Consider the following 13,852-nt stretch of genomic DNA (forward strand, 5'->3'; position numbering starts at 1 on the left):
ACAACGAGAAACTAAAACATAAGACCGTATGAGTCCGAAGGAAGCATCGTTTCAATTGCACTTGATTATTATAATCTCATCACCAACAGCATCAAACTCTAGCTACTTCCAAGCGGGAGAACATCATACAGTACAGAGAAGCAAACATATGTTTAATTCCACGACTCGGCTATATTTCATAACTATGGGGACTCTAATCGAAAGTATCTCAAAACAACCCCAGTAAAGTGATATACTTTATTGGATTCAGTCTACAAACGGTCGCCAATTAGACAAGTGAGATACTGTCTTGAGGCTCGAGACGTGCTCCTTCACTTTTTTTTTTAGTTATTGTGTCTTTCAAAAAAATATACATAGTATTTTTATTTTGTTTTATCTGTTAAAAGTTGAAAAGATCACAGGCATAGGCACAGTCAGAGTCAGAGTCGGAAACACTGGGAAAGGCATAGCACACGCTATCAAAACAAATCCCTGTCGCGTTCGTATCGCATTTCATGCGAGTTAATTAGTTTTGAGGGGTGAATAAAGTGTTATAGTGTGTTTTGAGATACTTTTCCGTTGTGCATCATCTCATCATCATAATCATAGCTTAGTTACTTACATTAGTTATTAGTTAGAGGATTTTAAATAGATAAGTCAAGTTGATGAACACAATAATGATGATGAATAAGAGAAATTTCGCAACTGTCCTTCTCGTGATATTCAGTTTAATTATTTTAATCGGTGCGTGTCCTCGAGCTCCTAGCCATTTGCCACATGGTAGGCGTACGCGAGGTGATAATGGTTATAATTTAATTGTTGCCGACAGTCCCAATGGATATGTACCTGGAAGGACATACAATAGTAAGTATATAGTGCATATCAAAAAAGGATAAGGGTTATATACCTTTATGCCTTGTGGTGTTAAAAATATTTTGAAAAATGAGGTTGAATTTTCAACGCGAAATAAATTGGCATACTGGGAGAGTTAAACTTTGTTTGTGTTATCGCCAGCTCTCAGAACAGCGATAACTTTCGTGACCTTTCGCAGTTTTTGTTGTTGTTGTTGTGTTTTAAACATGAGTGTGAACTCATTTATTAAGTAAAACATTATTTTTAATATTAGGATTTTTATGTAGCGAGGTACTTTAAAGAGAATTGATAACGCTGTTTAAGATATTCGAATATTTTATATTGGTTTTGAAGATACAGGCGACTTAATAAATATTGCTACATTTTAAGTTCGGCAATAAGGACACAAAAGCACTAAAGGTGGTATACGTTGGCGTATGTGGAACATTTTTTTCCAATCTGAACACAAACAATTAGTATCGAAGAAAAATATTTAAAAAATACCTAATTATGTATTCTTTATGATTTTAACGAAAGGGAAGCTTACATCAATTCGGATAGTTTTGGATTTTTTGGAGGATATTGATAATGTTGCTCTAATAAGTAACCCAAGTACAAAAATTATATCTTTTTGAATAATATTCGGGTTACATAATGTCCTACTCGTGTTTTAGTTTTTACAGCCCTAAAATATGAAATACATTGCTTATCTTTTTTAAAAGAAGTGCAGGCTATATATAAATGTCCAGTAATGTTTATAAGGCTAGGGTTCTAGAAGGTTCAAAATAAAATAAATATAGCCAAATCTTTAACTACTTCCAATATATAAAGAGTTGCTAAGTGGACGGTATAACCCAATGACTTTATATAACCCCATAAAAAGTAATTTTAGACAAAATGAGGTGACAGGACCATTTATGTAGGGTACGCCATCTAAGGTGTTTTTTTGTCACTTACTTACTTAAGATGGCGCTACATTTCGGGGCGGAACTGGACCACAACCAACACGCGTCTACAGCCAGCTCGGTCCTTAGATAGCTGTCTCCAGTTTCGCACGCCAAGTTGGTCTCCCACCTGGGTGCGCTACCTTAGTTGCGGTCTTCCTCTACTGCGCCCTCCATGGGGATTGAATTCAAAGACTTTACGGGCTAAAGCGTTGGTGTATATTCGCTCTACATGACCCAGCCATCTAAGCCGTTGGACTTTAATTCTGCTAACTAGGTCAGTGTCGCTGTGCAGCCCGTACAGTTCGTCGTTATATCTTCTCCTCCCTTCTCCATATATGCATGCATACGGGACCAAAAATCACCCGAAGAATTTTTCTTTCGAAGCATTCTAAGACGCTCTCATCTTTCTTTGACAGAGTGCAGACCTCAGCGCCATAAATAAGAACCGGAATGATCAGTGTCTTATAGATGGTTATTTTAGATGCGCAAGAGAGGACTTTAATTCTCAATTGCCTTCTTAGTCCAAAGAAGCAGCGATTCGGAAGAGTTATTCTTCGTTTGATTTCAGCGCTGGTGTCGGTCTGTGTTAATAGCGGTGCCTAGGTAGACAAAGTCCTTAACTACCTCGAAGTTATAGCTGTCCATGGTGACGTTTTGTCCAAGACGTCGTTGTTCAGTGTCCCTTTTTGATGACAGCATATACTTGGTCTTGCCCTCATTGACCACTAAACCCATCTTCTTCGCTTCCGTCGCAATGCTCAAAAACGCTCCATTGACATCCCGCTTTGATCTTCCAATTATGTCAATATCATCTGCGTATCCGAGTAATTGGATGGATCTTTGGAAGATTGTACCTCTAGTGTTGACGGTTGAGTTTTGCACAATTCTTTCCAAAACGATGTTGAAGAAGTCGCATGACAGTGCATCGCCTTGTATAAAACCTTTTTTGACATCAAATGCATCGGTAAGATCTTTTGCGACTTTGATTGTCATTCTGCACAAACGGATAAGTTTGACAGGGATGGCAAAATTAAAAATTGCTCTGTAGAGCTCTTCTCTATAGATGCTGTCGTACACAGCTTTAAAATCCCTTTATAACCAATACCTTAACCAAATGGAAAATAACCTTCTTTCTGATGCAAGGAAATTTTTCAAGTTTATAAATGTCAAACAAAAATCTGATGGGTTTCCACCTTCAATGAGTTTCTCCAACATTATCTCCTCTGATCCAACAACCATATCAAATCTATTTGCTAATTACTTTAGCAAATCGTATACTGAACATCTGCATGATCCTGATCCACACTACTTTAGTTATTTAGATGGTTGCACTCAAACCTCCCTTTCATCGTTTACAATAACTGAAGAAATGGTACTTGCCAAAATCGTAAGCCTCAAAGAAAACTTTAGCCCTGGTCCTGATGGCGTCCCATCAGTTGTTCTAAAAAAATGTATGCATTCTCTGTCAAAGCCTCTAACTGCACTCTTTGAACTCTCTCTTTCCCAAGGTGTGTTTCCTCATATATGGAAAGATTCATTTATATTTCCCATTCATAAACAAGGCAATAAAACTGAAATTAACAATTATAGACCTATTGCTAAACTTTCATGCATTCCAAAACTTTTTGAAAGCTTAGTTTATGATTCCGTTTATTTCCATTGCAAGCCTTTATTCTCCCCCGCTCAACATGGTTTTCTTAAAGGTAGATCCACTACGACTAACTTAATTGAATTTATATCCAAAGTTTTGTCAGGCAAAGAATGGCAAAGAAGTTGATGTCGTATACACTGATTACAGCAAAGCCTTTGATAAAATATCCCATAACATAATTTATCTCAAACTAAGAGCTCTAGGCTTTCCATCTATATTTATAAACTGGATAAGCTCCTATCTTGCGAATAGAACTTATAGAGTCCTTTTCCGTAACTCAGTCTCCAGTCCTATACATGCAACTTCTGGACTTCTGGAGTCCCACAAGGTAGTCACCTTGGCCCCCTTCTCTTCGTCTTATCTGTTAACGATGTCTGTCTTAAATTAAAAAACTCAGATATCCTAATGTTTGCGGATGATAAGAAAATTTTTAAGATTATCTCTACTCCAAAATGATCTTAATATCTTTTTTGATTGGTGCATGCATAATTTCCTAGAGTTAAATGTAGGTAAATGTAAACAAATGACCTTTTCGCGCAAACAAATTCCATCTCATAGAGTATACTACTTCCTTAATGACGCCGTCAACGTAGTCGATTCTATTAGAGATCTTGGTATTATGTGTGACAAACACCTGAATTTCCATTCCCATTTTGACCAAATTATTAATAAAGCTAATAGATCTCTCGGTTTTATTAAGAGATGGTCAAAAGAATTTTCCAACCACTATGTTACTAAAGCGCTTTACATTTCCCTAGTCCGTCCTCATCTTGAAGATGCATGCCAAGTATGGTCTCCCTTTTATGAAAACCATTCACTCAGAATTGAAAATGTTCAAAGACGTTTCGTTCGATTTGCCTTACGTGGCCTCCCCTGGGATGATACATCCAACTTGCCTCCTTATGCTGATCGACTAAAACTGATAGGCTTGCAGCCCTTATATATTAGACGCAAAAACGCTGATATATTGTTTGCTCACCAATTGTTAATGGGCAATATAGATTCCCCGACACTCCTGAGTGATATTCATCTTAACACTAACCCTCGAAATCTGCGATCTGTTTCCCTTTTCTATATCCCTCATCACCGCACTAATTACGGGCACTTTGAACCAATGTCCAGAATTCTTCGTCACTGCAACGCTGCTATGGTAGTTTTCGATTTCAACATTTCCAAATCCCATCTGAAAGATACCCTTTACTTTTTCCCTTTTTGAGTCCGAATCCCCTGTCCCCTGTAATTTTAAGTTAAGTAAAATCAAAATTGTAAGTTCTTGTACATTAAAGAGCTTTGATGTGGGCCTTAGGGCCCACATGAATTAATGTTGAAAACTGATAACAAGAACTGCAAAAAAAAAAAAAAAAAAAAAAAATGTTAAGCTAGTTTTAAGTTAAGTTAAGTTATGATAGCTTGTATTAAGCTAAATAAATAAATAAAAATAAATAAATCGATAAAGAGATGGTGGGTATCAATTTGAAGTTAATGGGTTTTTTCCAAGATCTGCCGTAATGTAAATATTTGGTCGATAGTGGACTTCTATATTCTGAAAGTCTATAACTATACTATACTATAAGGTTGTTGAAGAAGGGCTTCAGACGTTCACTTAATACGGCAGAGAGGGTCTTGTATGCAATGTTAAGGAGACTAGAGATTCAACTCATCGGACATGCTTACTTCTGACTATATTTTGCAGATAAGTTACTGCATGCTTCCTACAAAGTCATCTACTGCTGCTTTAAATATTTCGGCAGCGATGCCTTCAGCTCCAGCAGCTTTTTTGGCTTCAATTTAGATAAAGCTATCTTCACTTCTTCGAGGTCGGGTAGGCGGAATTGTTGATCTACGTCGCCTAGGTTGAGTGGTTCTATCTTCCTTACACCGGAATTCAGTTCGTCATCACCGTTATATAATTTGGAGAAGTGGTCTTTTCATATTTTCAACATTGACTGCGATTGTACTACGATGTTCCCCTGATCGTCTTTACCAGTTCGGTTCGTGCCTGGTACTCTTGGGAGGTTTTTTTTTCCTTTTGGTAAAATTTACGAACCTCATTCCTGTTGTGACATCCCTCTATCTCCTCGATGCTCGATCGCACGCTTCTCATGCTCTCTTTTTTTCCATCTTCTGCTCGTAGAGCTCGCTAGAGTTCTGGTCCTTCTGTGCAGCGCTGTTTTGTGTGTCTCTTGTTTCGCTGCGGCATCTCTGATGGTTGCAAGGCAATGTTGCCACTGGTTTTTAATGCTTAATGCAGGCAGCATATGACTTCTTAAGTAGTTATAAGAGACTCGATCGGAAAAGGACATGGCAGTCTCTTGCGATTGTAGCCGTCTAAAGTCGATTCTTCTCACAGAACTTCCTTGTTTTGGCTTGGATCGGGATATCCGTAGCCGTACCTTGGCTACAAAGAGGTAGTGGTCCGAGTCAATGTTGGCCTCCCGGAATGTTCGGATATCCTGTATACTGGAGAAGTGTCGTGCGTCGATCGCAATGTGGTCAATCTGTTTGACGGTTGATGGATCAGGAGATCTACGTCCGTTGTCGAAGGTGGTGTCGTGCAGGCTGTATCTTCCGATTATGCCACCAAAGATGTCTTTTCTTCCTAGCTTGGAGCTAAAATCTCCTAAGATAATTTTAATGTCAAAGGGCACTGCTCATAAGTCTTGTCCAAGAGCTGGAAGAATATGTCTTTGGTGTCTTCATCTTTCTCCTCTGTTGGGCCGCGCGCATATTAGGCTTATGTTGCCTAATTTAGCCTTGATGCGGATTGTTGCGATGCGCTCGCTCACACTGTAGAAACTCAAAACTTTTTGCCTGAGTCTAGTTCCAACAACAAATCCACACCCAAATAGACCTTGTCTTTGTTCTCGGTAGCAGTCGCCGTAGTAGATATCGCAGTCTTTTAGTTTGCGTTTGCCCGGTCCATCCCATCGCACTTCTTAGATGGCGGTAATATCTGCCTTGCAGTAGTTTAGGGCTTCCGCTAATTGTTCTGCTGCACGTGGTCTGTTAAGGGACCTAACATTCCACGTACAGATCCGAAGTTTCTTGTCCTTAATTCGTTTGCTTGGGTTGTCAACAGTGAATCCGTCCGTATCCAAGGCTTGTTGGTGCTTCGAAACTAATGTCACCCCTACGCAACGGTACAAACCCCAACCTGGAGGGCCAGATCCTTAGTATAACTCCAAGGAAGGGGAGCCGGATAAACCGCTCCTTATAGGCCTGGGCTCCGAATAAGTCGTAGAAGCCCTATAAGGTGTTCACTAAGTAGTTCAACCCTACTAGAGCTCTAGACGCCACCGTTGATTCCATCTCGAGAATTCGTCCGCTGCCGTCTGTATAAGGAGAGGTGCCTTAGTGGAAACACCTCTCCCCCCTCTCTCGTTTGCTGCCCCCAACAACTTTCCACTGGGGTTAGAACCCAATCTCCAGTTGAGGTAATAGGCACCCGATGTTCACCGCGGGAAGTTAAGAGTAGGAGTTGATTGACAGAGGTGGGTTTTGAGAAAAACCTATGGACGCTTGTGTCCTCTTGAATGCACATGTCTACCATTTGTAGTACTATCTGCTGATAAGAATAATAGTTGTTACTTTTTGGATCAACAATATGGTTAACTAAATCAGTATGTTATTTATTTTGGGCCCGACACAGAAAATGTTCATACCCCAGGCCAAAATATTATCGTAAATAATGTAATTCATGATGAAATATTCGTATGAAATATAAAACATACAAAATTAATTTGTTTTTGGGCACTTGATTTGAAATTGTCAACAATGGAATGGTAAATATAATGACTCATTATCGGAGGAACAAATTGAATTCTGCCAAAAGTCTTAAAGCCACAACTAGCGGTTTGAGTGAAAAGTGGAATTAAAAGGCTTTTAATCCTAACATAGCTCTAATTTGATAATTAGCAATAATTATAGATATGCAAATGTTAACTATCGCATAAAAATACGATTTTTTTCTTTTAAACTTTTATAATTTTTAAAGCAGGTATACTCACCATTCGTCTTTTAAATCCAGATAAAGCATTTCGAAAACCCTTAATCGCTTGAAAAAACGCATTTGATTGTTAGAAACGCAATTTGTCAAACGACAGAACGTGTTATACTTGCAATTAAATAAATGTCTGCTCTGCTAACGAGACGGACGAAGGAATTTTCATTTGAGAACTTAAATTAATCTTATCTAACAGCTCGAACTGATAGTTATGGCTGAATCACAAACATATTTCAGCTTCGTCTTCGCCTGACGTTTACGAGTTCAGCCATAGAAATTCAATGCATGCTATCACAATGGAGCTTCGACCTCACGTTTCGTTTGACAATCGTAAGAAAAAGAACGTAATGTGACTCCACACGGAAGCTCTAGCTCAATTATCTGAACATTTGCTTTGTCTGACAGCTCAACAACTGTGAAAAAATGTCAACAAACGCTGAAGCGTGTTTGTGATTCAGCCATTAATGATTTTTGTTTTATTCTTTTGGGTTTATAAAAATGATGAATTGATTTAAATTGATTGCTACATTAAATTTAAAAAAATACGACTTGAGTGGATACTTACGAAATTATTCACGTTATGAGGAAAGTATTACTTGCGATAGCCCCCACAATCCTTAAACATCTTACCTGGATATATTTTTTTTAAATGATACATTTTTTCATTTAAATTTGTATTCAAACTGTATTTATGTCACTCTGGCAACAATATATCCCATTTATAGTCATTGTTTGTGTCAAATGAGGGAGTTGCGTTCCTTACGATTTATATTTTTAACGAAAGAATTTCATACTGTCATTTACTAGAATGATGCCATCAAATGTCGAATCTATGGGGACATTCACTAAGCTAGTGGCTACGTAGTCAAGGGATTCTGATTGGCTAAATGCAACTACAAATGTTGTTAAAATTTCCCCTTAGATGTAGTGTACAAATTTCAGATACAAAGTTAGTTCACACTTTTTTTTGACGTTTCACAATTAGCTGCTCGGTAAGGACACAAAATGAAATTAATCTTTCGGTGTTTATATACAAATATAAATCAATCATATTATTATCTTCTTTTTGGTTTAATTAAATTTAAAAAGAAAAAAAAAAAAACAATTAAAAGTTCTGATTCTTATTTTAAATATGTACATATTTGTATTTGTCATTAATATGACAGTTCCGGATTGACTAGCTTTGTAGTGCAATTTTGCATTCACAAAGCTAGTTTTTGACTACGTAGTCACTAGCTTAATGAATGCGCCCAATGTTTATCAGTAAAACATTTCAGGTCCCTCCTGTTTGAATTTTTACTGACAGTTATAATTGGCCCCTTACTAAACCGAAATTTCAATACAGGTTGGCATTCAGCCCTATTCTGCTATTCAGTATTCACATGGATCGTATAATCGATTCACTCATTCGATTCCCTTTTACACTGCCTTTGCATTCTGCTATCCATTGAGTGAACTACATTATCCCAAACCAACTTGACATTCAAATAAACAGCTGTTCATGTCAAAATCTTGGCGATGTTGGGTAAATTGTTTTGATTCATACAAACATTAAGTTTAATCAATCCACCTAAACAGAATAATTTGTGTAACTCTTGGAAATGGTCGCTATTTGACTTTTTAGTCCAATTGTAAGCAGAAGAATAAGAAAATCCCCAAACAGAGAGCTTCGGAGAAATGTTAAAAAGTGTCTTTCTTCCCTAAAAATGTTAATATTCTTTTATTTATAAAACAAATATTCTAAATTTAGCAATAAATTAGTTGTTGATTACATTTTGCTTACAAAAATTAACAAACCAGGCATCATATGAAAAATTATATGCGGATCTGAATTGTAAAGAATGAATGCTTTGACGTGAATAGAAGAATACCGCACAGTATTACCGACATATACAAATTCACTTCGAATGAATAGCGGAATAATGATAAGTGAAAATTCATGTGAAATTCTCCCCGATGAATAGCAAAATAGGCCTGATTATCAACTGTCAAACCTTAGACAGCAAACTGGGAACTGGGGCTACATTCTGTAAGGAAAAAATGAACGATCGTTTTTGCTTATGGAACCGATTTGCTTCTGTAATAACAGAAAAAGGAACAAATTCGATTTTATGCGTTACAGACTTTAATAATATCGTTAACGCAAAATTAACTTCGTTTTTAAAATAAAAGAAACGTTCTATTTCGTTTCGGTTTAAATAGAATCTGGACCCAGATATTTCCGATCGCTAACGTTGTAAAGTTTGTATGTTGTCAAAGTACAGAAATCTTTGATATACAACATACCAAATTCATGAAAAAAATGGGTGGATACCACGCCCCCTTAATGCACAATTGTAGTGCTTATATTTTTATTGGTCTGTACATATACATATGTATAAGTCTAGAACTTTACTAAATTTTACAATGCGTTAAATTGGAAATTGTATGGCTTTCATAAGAAAGTGGGTGTAAGCACCACCCGCTAAATCGTTTAACTCAATTTTCCAATGTTTTCTTTATATTTCACCATCAGGCCACCTCGTTGCAAAATTTGAAGTATCTACGCCACCGGAAAGTGCTTCATAATTTTGATGATCAGTCAATTATTCAGTAATTGAATCAGTTAGTTAAGAAGGCTGAATAACAAACACGCTCAGCCATAGGAATTCAATGCATGCTATCACAATGGAGCTTCGACCTCACGTTTCGTTTGACAATCGTAAGGAAAAGATCGTAATGTAACGTAATGTGACTCCAAACGGAAGCTCTAGTGCAATTATCTGATCATTTGCTTTGTCTGACAGCTCAACAGCTGTAAAAAAAATGTCAACGAAAAAAATATTTGCTCTTTGGAGGGATGAAATAATAGAAATGTCATTCAAAGCAAGATCGAAGCAAGGCCACCGTTAGGCAGAAGAAGCCGAAGCTGAAGCGTGTTTGTGATTCAGGCATTACGGTTTTTGCTGTATCAAAAAACTATTCATTACATTGTCATGGCTGCATAATTTTGAAGTCTATTTTAACAAATATGAGATAAATATACGTCAACTTTATGTAAATGACAAAATCTGTAGTGTGCTATAGCTCCCTAAGCTGTTCTTGCTCTTTTATTTAATTGCAAAGAATTAAAACTCCCAAAATCTGATTACTGATTGTAATGATGCAAATGTCTCAAAATATGAAAAATTGACATATGTTATTCTCAACTTCCTTATTCCAGTTGTTCTCCTTGGTTCTCGGACCCACACCAAAGTTCAACATTTTACTCACTTCACCATCACGGCTGAGGCTGTAAGTGGCTCAAGACGTCCAACAGTGGCAAGTCCCAGACGTGTAGGACGTTTCCAACTATTCAGTGATTCCCTCACTAAGTTCAATGAGAAATGTGTGAATACAATTTCGGAGGCTGACGATCTACCAAAAACCGAAATTCAAGTAATGTGGGTTGCCCCCGAAGCCGGATCGGGTTGTGTTTCTATTTCAGCCATGGTCTATGAAGGTTCTCATGCTTGGTTCTCTGACGATGGTCGCCTAACTCAAAAAATGTGCGAACGGAAATCCGATGTGAAAACAGTGAAGAAAGAATGCTGTGCCTGTGATGAAGCTAAATACAGTGTAAGTTGTAATTTTTTGAATTGTTGCTGTTGTAAGATTTGTCCTAAAAGAACCTCTTTAGTTTGTATTCGAAGGAATTTGGTCGAATGAGACTCATCCCAAGGACTATCCCTTTGCAGTTTGGCTAACTCATTTCTCGGATATTGTCGGTGCTTCCCACGACTCAAACTTTACCTTCTGGGGTGAAAACCACATCGCTACCGATGGTTTTCGTTCACTGGCTGAGTTTGGTTCCCCATCAGCTCTTGAGACAGAACTCCGTGGAAAGGGTTCGAGACTGAGGACTCTCATTAAAGCTGCAGGCTTATGGTATCCAAATGTCAACCAAAACACGTCGTCAAACTTTAGGACCGATCGGAAGCATCATAAGGTCTCGTTGGTTTCCATGTTTGGTAAGCTCAAAGCTCTTAAGGGGAAAAGCTTGGTGATTGTTTACTAAAAATAAAACTTCTTTTTGTCAGGTCCCTCTCCTGATTGGGTTGTTGGTATTAGTGGATTCGATCTTTGCACTGAGGACTGTTCGTGGAAGGAATCAATGGACTTTGATTTGTTCCCATGGGATGCTGGTACCGATAGTGGTATTACTTACATGTCTCCAAACATTGAAACCATCCCCAGAGAGAGAATGCACAAAATAACAACCATGTACCCTGAAGATCCAAGAGCACCCTTCTACAACCCCAACTCAAAGACAATGACTCCTTTGGCTAAATTGTACATTCGCAGGGAGAAGATTATCTCAAGAAATTGCGATGACGACTTTTTGCAAGCTCTCCAGTTGGATGTTTCTGATGATTCTGAAGATCAGGACACCAGAAGTAAGTACACGGAAAAAGAGCTTTAAGCTTCCAAATTTAAGCTTTCTCTCTATTTTCAGGTGAGTGCAGAGTAGGTGACTACTCCAGTTGGAGCCCATGTTCAGTAAGCTGTGGCAAAGGAATACGAATGAGGACTAGGGAATACCTTAATCCTGATAAGGCTAAAATGGCAAAATGCAGCCGTCAGCTAGTTTCCAAGGAGATGTGTGCTGCTCCTATTCCCGAATGTAGGTAAGTGTGGATGAAATGTTGCGATTTGCTGAAACCAGTATCACTTAAATGTTCCTTCCCCTTGTTGTATAGCGCTCCCGCTGAAGACGACGACGAAGGTGAGAACCTTGCCAAGAGTCAGATTTCATCCAACGATGATGGTGAAGGTGCTGGAATTTGTAAAACAACTCCATGGGCAGATTGGTCAGAATGTTCAGCAAGTTGTGGAATCGGAATCACAATGCGTACTAGGACCTTCCTTAATCATTTGGGTAGGAAACGTTGCCCTCATGTGACCATTGTTGAAAAGCAAAAGTGCATGAAGCCCGATTGTACCTTTGAACAAGTCGAGTTGCCAGATCCTCTCTGTCCCACTACTCAATGGAGTGATTGGAGTCCTTGCACAGCTACATGCGGTCGTGGAGTAACTATTCGTACTCGTTTAGTGCTAGTTGAGGAGGACATGATGGCCAACTGTACCGCTCGCATGGAGTTGAACCAACAGAAAGAGTGTACTGTCCGTGCCGATTGTACTTTGAGCATGGATTTGGCTAAAGGTAATGTGAAAAAATAAGTTTGACACTTTTTTCTTTATTAATTAATATGTTTGTCTTTATAGAAATCTGCCGTGAGAAGTCAGATGTTGGTCCATGCCGTGGATCGTACACACGTTATGCCTACAATCAAGACATTGGACGTTGTGAGTCCTTTACTTATGGAGGATGCCGTGGTAATCGCAATAATTTCCTTAGCGAGCAGGATTGTATGAACACCTGTAAAATGTTAGGTAAGTCATTATAATCATTCATTTTCGGTTGAAATTAACCTCAAATATTCTCACTATAGGATCATCTCAACAGGAAACTTATCGTCCGTCAACAGAATCAGCACCAATCTACCCCAAACAAGTTCTTCAAAAACCTCCATCAAATCTTGATTTGCCTGAAGGATGTGTCATGTCCGAATGGTCTAATTGGTCAGAATGTAATGTACGTTGTGGCCTTGGCTATTCGGAACGTTCACGTTATGTTATTAGTGAACCAAAGAATGGTGGACAACCATGCCCTAAAAGAACTGTCAAACGTCGTAGATGTACTATGTCAGATTGTTAATTAAAATGTCATTAACTCATAATTATTAATACTGCAATTAAAGAGCTTTTATAAGCTTGAGTTTTGGTTCTTTTAAATTATGTTTTTAGTTTTTTTTAAATGTTTTTAATGCAATGTTATATTTTGACATAGAATGCAATAAATAGAACGAAAAATAATACATTTAGTGTTGTACTAAGGCAACTTTACTTGCTTGTAATCAATTTAGTTTTTAAGGCCTTTTTTTTCTATTTTTAAAGCAAAACAAAAGTAACCGAGAACTTAGGACAACATTCATACATCCATCGATTTTGAATTTTCCAATTGGGCGAAAATATATAGCCAGCTAAGGCATTCAGCATTAGATAGATAACAGTTGCCTATCACTCTTTTGAATTATTTACAAGACACCCAAAAGTGTTATCGAGGAACTAAACAGTTTTAGTTTAGAAGCCAAGCTCTAACAAATGGCTTTGAAATGTCAATGAATTTGACTTGCTCGAAAATAACGTAAAGGAATACGCTTTACATTTTAATTTCGGGTAGAATTGCTGACCCGTTTTTGAGACATCGAATTTAAAATTAAAAACTTAGACGGACGACTTTTATAATAGGGACTGTTTGATTTTATAAATCGTGGCGGCCATATTGTTTCTTTTACTTTCTGTCAAAATAATCTTTTAATCAGTCACTTAAGGAAAATC

General features: G+C 37.8%; 1 protein-coding gene across 1 annotated transcript; it reads left to right on the top strand.

Moving 5' to 3' along the window:
* The first annotated feature begins 232 nt into the window (after positions 1-232).
* Positions 233-13,329, top strand: LOC129939491 (spondin-1). Its single transcript, XM_056047516.1, has 8 exons — positions 233-843; positions 10,635-11,029; positions 11,091-11,421; positions 11,491-11,847; positions 11,907-12,078; positions 12,151-12,614; positions 12,677-12,844; positions 12,904-13,329. Exons 1-8 carry the CDS (start codon positions 645-647, stop codon positions 13,167-13,169), a joined length of 2,352 nt encoding a protein of 783 aa, XP_055903491.1. The 5' UTR covers positions 233-644; the 3' UTR covers positions 13,170-13,329.
* The last annotated feature ends 523 nt before the right edge of the window (positions 13,330-13,852 follow it).

Source organism: Eupeodes corollae, chromosome 1 (assembly GCF_945859685.1).
Source record: "Eupeodes corollae chromosome 1, idEupCoro1.1, whole genome shotgun sequence".
NCBI classification, from domain to species: domain Eukaryota; kingdom Metazoa; phylum Arthropoda; class Insecta; order Diptera; family Syrphidae; genus Eupeodes; species Eupeodes corollae.